We start from the raw sequence: 10,603 nt of genomic DNA on the forward strand, positions 1-10,603 counted from the left end.
AAGATAATGATAGTAGAAAGCTTCCCTGAAAATATTACTTACTGAGGTGCTGTAGTTTTTGAGAAATGAGTAATACAATGTCATGAAAATATGTTTGTAAATGATTAAAATAATTTTCGTCTCATGAGACGAAAATTATTTTCATGACATTGTTTTACTCATTTCCCAAAAACTACAGCACCTCAGCACGTAATACTTTCAGGGAAGCTTTCTACTACCATTATCTTCAAACTGTGTTAGTTTAGTGTAAACCTGTGGACATTGTGTTTTTTGTCATACAAAAGTTACATAGACCCTTTAAATAATTTGAGATTCCAATGAATGTTTTATTATCAATCAACTTCTTTGAAACAAAACCTCAGTGACTGAACTTTTGAAGGCCTACTCGCTATTCAGAGGTGTGCAGTGTTTGACCATGCAATAGCAAACTACGAGAAGCTATTACAATGTTCACCACAGAATGCAAAGCGTGACATCAACTGATCACTTTGTTAATAATTGTTTCCAAGAACTGAATTTCAACAGTAAAGACAATTTCAATTTATAGCTTTTGTTTTATATGTCTAGACGGAAATAGGCTACCATTACGACATGTAATGTGAAAAAGGCTTCACGGTTTGAGGAAGATTAATCTTGATTTTTAGAGTTTACTGAGAAATTTAGTCAACTTAATTGACATTTTTATTCTGAACCTTGCACCATAGGTTACACCTTTTATACGAAGTTTTGCATCTATTCACAAACATACTTCGTATTAAATACCCATGCATCGGGTGCATTTTGCCCACCCGATATTCCAACGTATACCTTTGAAGTGACACGCCCATGATACGCCCCGGCATCCCACTGAGAGAAAGCCATCTGCTGCCCTCCTTTGCCGACCGTCACCACGCCCTTTATGTACTCGATCCAGAAAGGACGATATTCATATTGACGGACGATACCGGGCTCGTTGTATTCACCGAATAGATCTTTGCAAGTTTTTGAATGACATGCTCTGAAAATCGTCTTGCTGCCATTCCATCCACCAAGGGCTAGACAGATAAAGACCAACACTGTATTAGTGGATTTACTGCAGGAATGCAATACTTTGGTTTTCTCTGTAAATTTCGGCAAAAAATTTATGTGCAGCCAATTATGTTTCTCAATACGCTATTTCGCACGAAATCGAATGCAGCTGAAAAGGGTCATTCTGTTTTCGTTTTATGACCAGTAGACTGTTAACAAATTAATAATATTAAAATAAAAAAGCAGCATTCGAATTCGCAGGAGTTGTTAAGGCCCTGTGTTTGGTTATTCAAATTAATTTTGTGGTTGGCATTTCTGTAATTTCGAAGTTTTATGCAAATATAACTTTTGAAGTATCGCAAGAGGGCGCTTTGTATCTTGATGATGCCAAAATCATTATCTTATCTCGATTCATGGTGCAGTTAATTGAGGGGAACAACAAGACAAAGAAGAGTTCTGGATTATCTTCAATGCTAACAATAATTTAAATTAATGAAACTTTTTGCTAAGAGCAAATCAATCGAAATTTTATTTTTGTTTTGATTTATTGTGGGTTTGGTTGAGATTGACAAATCACGAAATCTTTCTGGTGCTGTGACCCAGTTAATAATTTCACTTTCGCCACTTTAAGATGCATAATGTACCAAGTTGATGTACGTTTGAAAACGAGTATAATCACTGGTATAAAAAAACACAATCAAACTACAATCAAAAATGAATTGAGAGTTGCAATACTTACTTAGTTCAGCAAAGACGGAATCATCCGCTCTTCTCTCGGCAAGAGCTATCATAAGTCCGTTCCTAGACTTGACTTCGAAGTCTAGCTTAAAGGGCCCGCTCAAGGGACCCATGATGAATCTGAAGCTATGAGGCGTTGCTGGTTCAGTGAAGTATTCACATCCTGCAGGAAAAACACGTAGATATTTAGGCCTAGTTATTATTTTATTTTCCTCAAACAAAAATTACTGGGTCGGTGGTGAAAGCCAGAAAAAAGAAATTTAGAGTTTGTCTTAGAGTCAGTCTCAATACAGACTCGGTTTTGTCTCGGGGAGTACACGCCTTGTGACAAATACAATTTGTCTTTTGTTTGTTTTACCTTTCCATTATTTTTTTTAGCTGTTCACTGAAAGGCAAAGTCGTAGTGTGTAGGGCCTGTCTTTATTTCTATAGAAACTGGGTCACGGGAGCGCAATGTTTTTTTTTTGGAGTACACGAAGACAAGGAAAAATCGTCGTCTTTTTAACAGCTCTGGTTTCCTCGATCGATACGTTAGAAATCTGCTTTCTGGATATTACTGTTCTGAAAAACTAACAACGTTTTGTGCTTCGCTTGATAATTAATTACCTATGTTGTTGATTTTCAATCCATCAACACACACGGTCAGTTGTTCCGGATATGCGGCCTCAAGAAATCAACCATAATTTTATGAAACTAGGTTTCATACAACTTGGAGATGATTTTACAAGAGTTACATAATGGTCATGAAATATTGGGCTGATTTTGATTCTCAAAGACTAACACACCAGCCTGTAAAGAGGTGGGAGTTCTGAATACCGTTTGGGTATGGTGACCATTTTGGAAAGCCAGTACACAATCGTTTACAACCTGGCGGATGAGGGCAGGTAATGACCCAAAATGTTTAAAGGTAGGGTCATATACAGTTTAGTTTTTGTTTAATACCGCTATGCTAATTATAAACAAATTAGAGAGATATGTGCAATAAAAGTCATCTTTGAAGGTTTCAGCTGAACAAATTGTCTATTTGCTGAGAACACTCGCACCCTCGCACCCCCACCCCCAATAAAAAATAAATAAATAAATAAATAAAATAAATAAAATAAATAGGCCTAAATAAGTAAATAAATAAAATAAGACAAATCAAAAGTAAAAATAAATCATAATAGAACCCCAAACAATAATTGAAAACAAATCTTGCTTTGCAGTTAAGTAAAATAATATTAACAACAGTTACATTAACCGATTATTTATAGTAACCACGTATTTTCCCCAACTGTGTTCATACTTCCTAGTATAGCGCGGTAGAAATGCTACACTCAGAAAAAGAATGGTAAAAAAAAGTTATGTTAAATGTGTTAAGTGAAAAAATACTTAACATAAGTAAAAATTAATGAAAAATTTAAACAAAATGTTTGTGTAAATAAAAAACTACTCAAATAGTTAGTAAAACTAATAGTTTACATAACTTAGCAACTTTAAACACATATTATGCAAATTTTACTGAACTGGTTGTAAAAGTTTACATGGTGTTTAGTAAACCACGATATTTTACTCAAGTATTGTGCAAAATACGCAGCGTGTGACTTGTCTGCTGGGGTCGCGCTCTGCAGTACCACAGTGTAACCACACACAACGTAACGAAATGGATCTCATGAAAAAAAAACCTTCTTGAGTGGAACTTCCCTCATTTAGTTGAGACGTTTGAAGGTAAGTACTATAACATATTTCTGTATTGATGTTATTATCTGTAGTGATAGACTATACACGACTCGTTAGCACGAGTTAGCACAGATAAAGGGACAGTTGAACGTCATATTTTGACTGACAACACTTTTGAACAGTGACTTGAATATCACAAATACATACGTAGGTCTGATCAATGGTCCCCGTATTGTGCACATAGTACACGTACAGCATGCATCGTTGAAGACCATTGTACACATGTACATCGCCACTGTGTTAAAGCACCACCACTGCATACAGCCACGGTGCATCAGGCCAATGATTGGGCTAACTTTAATCTCTCATTTGTTCAGAAGAACAATCAAATAACTTTTCAACATTTTGTCTTTACAAGATACTGACAAATGATACAACTGACTTAAAATGCAAATTCTGGGAGAGGGGAATCGCACAAACACATCTACCCTTTGTTTATTTTAACCTGTTAAAGGAATTATTCAAGAAATCTCACCCCCCCCCCACACAAAAAAAAAGGACGAAAGAAAAAGAACAAAAAGAAAATCAGATAAAGATCAAGAAAAATCAAAGTTTTCAGGTAGCCTACTGTTTTGTGGGATTGCATATATAGCACCAAAATTATCTCTCCTCCTGGGATCCTATCACCTTATTCCAGAACTGCAAGTCTCCATCATTGAACCTTTTGTTGATTTGTTTATTTTTTAAGCCCCTATGTATTTGTTTATTTATTTTATTTTATTTCAATTTGTATTTGTACTTTTTTAAATTTATGTGCATGTACATCATGTACAAATTGTATTGCACATACATTGCAGTACTGGAACGTTGTCTCTATTGATCTATAAGTGTTGTAATATGATAATTAAACCACTATTGATATAAAATAATGGTTTAATCTGACATTGTGTGTACCCCATCCTTAAGACAATCAGATTAAATCATTATTTTACAGCAAAATTGGTTTAATTGTAATATTACAATACTTTAAGTTCATTACAGACAATATACACGTGTCATACAATTTGTACTGCACCCCCATTGAAATTTAACCTATTGTGTTTAATATTATTCCCCTTTATGCAGGAAAACACAAGTTTGGACCAGTATTTGAAAGACATCAACAGGGACACCAGATCGCAACCATGCTGATATTAGGTGGGTCTGCACTGGCTCCACAGCAAGTGTTCGTAATTTTTGAGCAAATGCATTTGAACAGTCATCCCTTGTGAAAGCACTGGATGTGTGTTTCAAAACACATTTTGTCTTCGACTTGAGCTACCAGGAGGAGTGTTCTGGCGTTTGGGAGTTCATTGAATTGGTTGTGTTTGAACTCAAAGGCGGTGTGAAGAGCAGCACTATTCGAGAGTTCAGGGCTTACTGTTCATCTCATGATGCATCTGATTAATGTTGACCATTCCATAAGCATTGTAGTTAAAGAAGTTCTTGCACAAAATGTTTGCAAATACGTATCAAAATCATAAGAGATGTGATAGTTGTGATAGTTTGGATTTATGGAACAACCTTACAGTTTAAATAGGAACTCAAAGGTCAAATTCAAATTTGTATTCAACACCCTTCCAGTTTTGTCAAATTTGTCAAAATGTCAAATTCAACGCCGTTTTGATTGCTTAGCGACAATGAGGATAAACCAATAATTCCCCATACAAATTGTTCAAACCCAAAATTGAATTTTTACCTTGGAGTTCTTCTTTAAGCTGTGTTAGCCTGGAAGTATTTATTCTGACCTTGCCAATTAATGTAATTTGACCATTCCAGAAGCATTGTAGTTAACCCTCTAGTCCCTGCACCGCCCGAGTTTCTGAAAACCAATTTTTCAAGATTCTTGCAGTAAATAACTGGAATCGTAGTTCAATTTTTAAAAGATAGCTTAATATTTATGCACAATTTTTTACCCTTTCGGTAATGTTTGTATAAAAGTACAAGCTCCCATTGGGAACAATAATCGGCTCTTGAATATTTTTTTGGAAGGATAAAATGGACACAATAGCTTTTCAAGGCTTTAATCTGACTCAATGCTCAAACTAATTAAATGCGAAGGCGTTAGTTTTCGACAATATCATCAATCATTAATGATGAATAAATACAGTTTCCTTTGTGTTTACTAATTGGTATGAGCTAAATTATTTCATCGTCATTAGCTTCGATGAAATAATTTAGCTCATACTAATTAGTAAGCACAAAGGAAACTGTATTTATTCATCATTAATGATTGATGATATTGTCGAAAACTAACGCCTTCGCATTTAATTAGTATGAGCATTGAGCCAGATAAAAGCCTTGAAAAGCTATTGTGTCCATTTTATCCTTACAAAAAAATATTCGAGAGCTGATTATTGTTCCCAATGGGAGCTTGTACTTTTATACAAACATTACCAAAAGGGTAAAAAATTGTGCATAAATATTAAGCTATCTGTTAAAAATTGAACTACGATTCCAGTTGTTTACTGCAAGAATCTTGAAAAATTGGTTTTCAGAAAAACGGGTGGTGCAGTGAAAGTTCTTGCACAAAATGTTTGCAAATACGTATCAAAATCATAAGAGATATGATAGTTGTGATAGTTTGGATTTATGGAACAACCTTACAGTTTAAATAGGAACTCAAAGGTCAAATTCAAATTTGTATTCAACACCCTTCCAGTTTTGTCAAATTTGTCAAAATGTCAAATTCAACGCCGTTTTGATTGCTTAGCGACAATGAGGATAAACCAATAATTCCCCATACAAATTGTTCAAACCCAAAATTGAATTTTTACCTTGGAGTTCTTCTTTAAGCTGTGTTAGCCTGGAAGTATTTATTCTGACCTTGCCAATTAATGTAATTTGACCATTCCAGAAGCATTGTAGCTAACCCTCTAGTCACTGCACCACCCGAGTTTCTGAAAACCAATTTTTCAAGATTTTTGCAGTAAACAACTGGAATCGTAGTTCAATTTTTAACAGATAGCTTAATATTTATGCACAATATTTTACCCTTTTGGTAATGTTTGTATAAAAGTACAAGCTCCCATTGGGAACAATAATCAGCTCTCGAATATTTTTTTGTAAGGATAAAATGGACACAATAGCTTTTCAAGGCTTTTATCTGGCTCAATGCTCATACTAATTAAATGCGAAGGCGTTAGTTTTCGACAATATCATCAATCATTAATGATGAATAAATACAGTTTCCTTTGTGCTTACTAATTAGTATGAGCTAAATTATTTCATCGAAGCTAATGACGATGAAATAATTTAGCTCATACCAATTAGTAAACACAAAGGAAACTGTATTTATTCATCATTAATATTGATATTGTCGAAAACTAACGCCTTCGCATTTAATTAGTTTGAGCATTGAGTCAGATTAAAGCCTTGAAAAGCTATTGTGTCCATTTTATCCTTCCAAAAAAATATTCGAGGGCCGATTATTGTTCCCAATGGGAGCTTGTACTTTTATACCAACATTACCGAAAGGGTAAAAAATTGTGCATAAATATTAAGCTATCTTTTAAAAATTGAACTACGATTCCAGTTATTTACTGCAAGAATCTTGAAAAATTGGTTTTCAGAAACTCGGGCGGTGCAGGGACTAGAGGGTTAACTACAATGCTTCTGGAATGGTCAAATTACATTAATTGGCAAGGTCAGAATAAATACTTCCAGGCTAACACAGCTTAAAGAAGAACTCCAAGGTAAAAATTCAATGTTTGCAAATACGTATCAAAATCATAAGAGATGTGATAGTTGTGATAGTTTGGATTTATGGAACAACCTTACAGTTTAAATAGGAACTCAAAGGTCAAATTCAAATTTGTATTCAATACCCTTCCAGTTTTTGTCAAATTTTTCAAAATGTCAAATTCAACACCGTTTTGATTGCTTAGCGACAATTAGGATAAACCAATAATTCCCCATACAAATTGTTCAAACCCAAAATTGAATTTGACCTTGGAGTTCTTCTTTAAGCTGTGTTAGCCTGGAAGTATTTATTCTGACCTTGCCAATTAATGTAATTTGACCATTCCAGAAGCATTGTAGTTAAAGAAGTTCTTGCACAAATTGTTTGCAATAAAGTATCAAAATCATAAGAGATGTGATAGTTGTGATAGTTTTGATTTATGGAACAACCTTACAGTTTAAACTGTGTTAGCCTGGAAGTATTTATTCTGACCTTGCCAATTAGGTAGATTTTTTGTAATTTTTTAAATTCACTGAAATTGTTGACTGATTATGAAACATACAGAAAACCCCATTTTGCACATGTGATGTTTTGGATTGTTAATATTATTACCATTAAATTTTTATTAAAAAGTTGTTATCTTGAAATTCATGTTGTAGTCGCCAAGTCTCAGTATTTATGATGTGTCCATTTATTACAGCCCTAAACTCCATGAAATAACACTTTGCTAGTATTCAACACAAGCATTGTGTATATTATTACCAGTTTTAAAGGCACACAGTTTACATTAAAAATCGGTAAAATCTATACTTCAAAATTGAGTAATTATTTTACATGAGTGGATTTATACCCAGCAATTCAGTAAAAAAAAATACCCAATATTGATGTAAAGTTTTACACAACTATTTACATTGTAAAGCGGTAAAGTCTGACGTCACAATTAAGTAATATTTTACATGAGTGGGTTTACCCAACAATTCAGTAAAGAAAACTACCCAATATTTATGTAAACTTTTACACAGCTATTAAGCAAGATATTACCCAACGCCTGTTGGGTAAAGTTTTACCTAATAGTTATGGTGTTCGCCCACTACATCTAAAACAGGTAATATTTTACACAAGTTGTGTAATCTTTCCTCTGTGTGTATGTATATAATACTTTTATAGTTTTTTCTCAACAAATATCTTTTAAGAACCCTTTATTGGGTGTACGGGTCTATGTACAATATACTCACTGTGTAGCGGTGACTCTCTGTGGCAGGTTGATCTGAAACTAGAAAAAGCTCTCTTCTGCAAAGCCGACAAGTTTTCTCCATCAACTGCAGAGATTAGTGTCGAACACATTTCTCCCTCCAGTGGCAGGACGTAGACAATAACGGTTAAACTGAGTGCATGAACTAGGAAAACAATACCACGCAAATAGTTTTGTCCTAAAGCATCCATGTTCGTTTAGAAGTCGCCAAGACCGCAGAGCTTGACTGGTGATTCGCTCAGTTGGTGGCTGTTCCTTGTTCTGGGACCAATTTCATATAAAGCTGCATAAGCAGAAAAACTACGCCAGAATATGGTTACCAGCCAAACTACCATGTCGCAAGTACAATTTGTGATTGGTATTCTGCTCCATTTACGTTAAAGCAGAAAACTGTTGAGCAATAATTTTCAACAAAATTAGGCCCTGGTTTGCTTATTGGGCACAGTTTCCGGGAAACAGTGCGGTTACTATGGCAGCCTTTATCACAGGTCTTACCAGACGTGGACTAAACTAGGCTAAAACAGTTACACGCTTAACTGCAAACCGCGCGGAAACTAGGTTAATTGATTCTCCCATGCAATGTCTGCTGAGTTAAACGTTTCGTAATCACTTTTAAAAGTCAAGGCAGCGTTTTTTTAATTTTTATGAAAGCCCTCGTAGCTTTCAAGTAATGTGGTAAAGCAGCATTTTATTTCTTATCATTTGTTTTTAATAAAGTTATAGCATAGAGTGGGGACCTCTTTGGTTAAAGCCACTTACCGGACAAGTAGTGTGCCACCCCATCTTTGCCTCAAACTGGCGGAATAGGCTATGCCCGGGATCTAGCTATCGCATGGCCGCATATTATAGCGCAAAAATAATGTGCAAGCTCACAAATTACGGTGTGGCATCACTGGCTATCAGCGGACGAGTGTCCTATAGTCTGCAGCCCTACTCTCCATGTTAACTTCGCGGATTGATAGGAATGCAGCGAAAGTGTAATGCGCTTTGTGCAAATTCAATCAGTAACAACGCGCTGGTGCAAACGCTGGCGGCGCTGTTTCGCGAGCTTCGCCTTTACATTGGGTGCGTTCGTTTGGCTTCCCTGGGTCGACCCCGGTGTGTGGCGGGTTTTTTTTCTAGGACAAACGTGGGTAATTATCTGCAAATGTTCTTCCTGGGAAAAAAAATCCGCCACACACCGGGGTCGACCCAGGGAAGCTAATCGAACGCACCCATTACATACAACAAAAGGAGAAGGAACATGACATGTACAATAATTATATACAGAGGCCTAGCAGCATAGTCTGGCTGGTTACAATATACCCCTCTCTGATCCTCATATCCAATTCTGTCCCATTTCGCCCCTCACATTCCATCTTACCCGTATCTACCCCCTCTCCTACCATTTCATGTCCCGCCTATATCCCCTCTATATACCTCCCATGTCTCCTTGTATACCTCTCCCCACTTCGTCATTCAAATACCTATATACCTCTTCCAAACCCCACCCATCCCATGCTGCCCTTTACCCCCATCACACCAATCTTACACCATCTCTACCCCCCATCTCACCCTTCTGTAGATATAGATATTGCCCTGTACATACTGATGTCAGTCATAGCAGACCAGAAGTCATTATACTATGTACATTCCCTGCGGGATGCGCAACATTCATATTAAATTGTCTCGTAATGCTTTGGTCGAAGCTGCTTAAGTACATTGTTTTGCCTAGCTTGAGGGGGCGGAGGAACGGATGAGTGCTGACTATTTTGCTTGTGTCTTCAGGGTATCGAAGTTCTTTTCAGAAATGAAGTGATAGAAAGCCAAGTGCTTTTGTCAGCGTTGTCATGCATCTATGGAGGATGTGGTGATTTGGGACCTGGGGGTGGAACTATTAAAGGAACACGTTGCCTTGGATTGGACGAGTTGGTCTTTAAAAAGCCTTTATGACTGTTTGTTATAAATGCATATGGTTGGAAACATGTTTTAAAAGTAGAATGCAATGATCCACACAAATTTGCCTCGAAATGGCGTGGTTTTCTTTTTACTTTGCGAACTAATAACACAGTCGGCCATTTATGGGAGTCAACCAAAATGGCCGACCGTGTTAATTGACGAGGTAAAAAAGAAAAACGTGCAATTTCGAGGCGTGTTTGGGTGGACCAATGTATTCTACTTTTACAACATCTTTCTACCCATATGCATTTTATTAAAAACGGTTACAATCGCTTTTCAAAGGCTAA

At 36.1% G+C, this 10,603-nt stretch overlaps 1 protein-coding gene across 4 annotated transcripts; it reads right to left on the reverse strand.

Moving 5' to 3' along the window:
• Positions 1 to 241: 241 nt before the first annotated feature.
• Positions 242 to 9,331, reverse strand: LOC117300806. Of its 4 annotated transcripts, none has more exons than XM_033784627.1 (4): positions 9,252 to 9,331; positions 8,362 to 8,523; positions 1,748 to 1,909; positions 242 to 1,034 (listed from the first exon to the last, which is right to left on the reverse strand). In XM_033784627.1, the coding sequence occupies exons 2-4, from the start codon at positions 8,468 to 8,470 to the stop codon at positions 733 to 735; spliced, it is 573 nt and encodes a 190-aa protein (XP_033640518.1). In that variant the 5' UTR covers positions 8,471 to 8,523; positions 9,252 to 9,331; the 3' UTR covers positions 242 to 732. The 4 variants fall into 4 exon arrangements, with proteins under 4 accessions (XP_033640518.1, XP_033640517.1, XP_033640519.1 ...); XM_033784626.1 differs by having other exon boundaries at positions 9,138 to 9,299; XM_033784628.1 differs by having other exon boundaries at positions 8,362 to 8,393; positions 9,252 to 9,269.
• Positions 9,332 to 10,603: the final 1,272 nt, after the last annotated feature.

This window comes from Asterias rubens, chromosome 16 (genome assembly GCF_902459465.1).
Source record: "Asterias rubens chromosome 16, eAstRub1.3, whole genome shotgun sequence".
Taxonomy (NCBI): Eukaryota; Metazoa; Echinodermata; class Asteroidea; order Forcipulatida; family Asteriidae; genus Asterias; species Asterias rubens.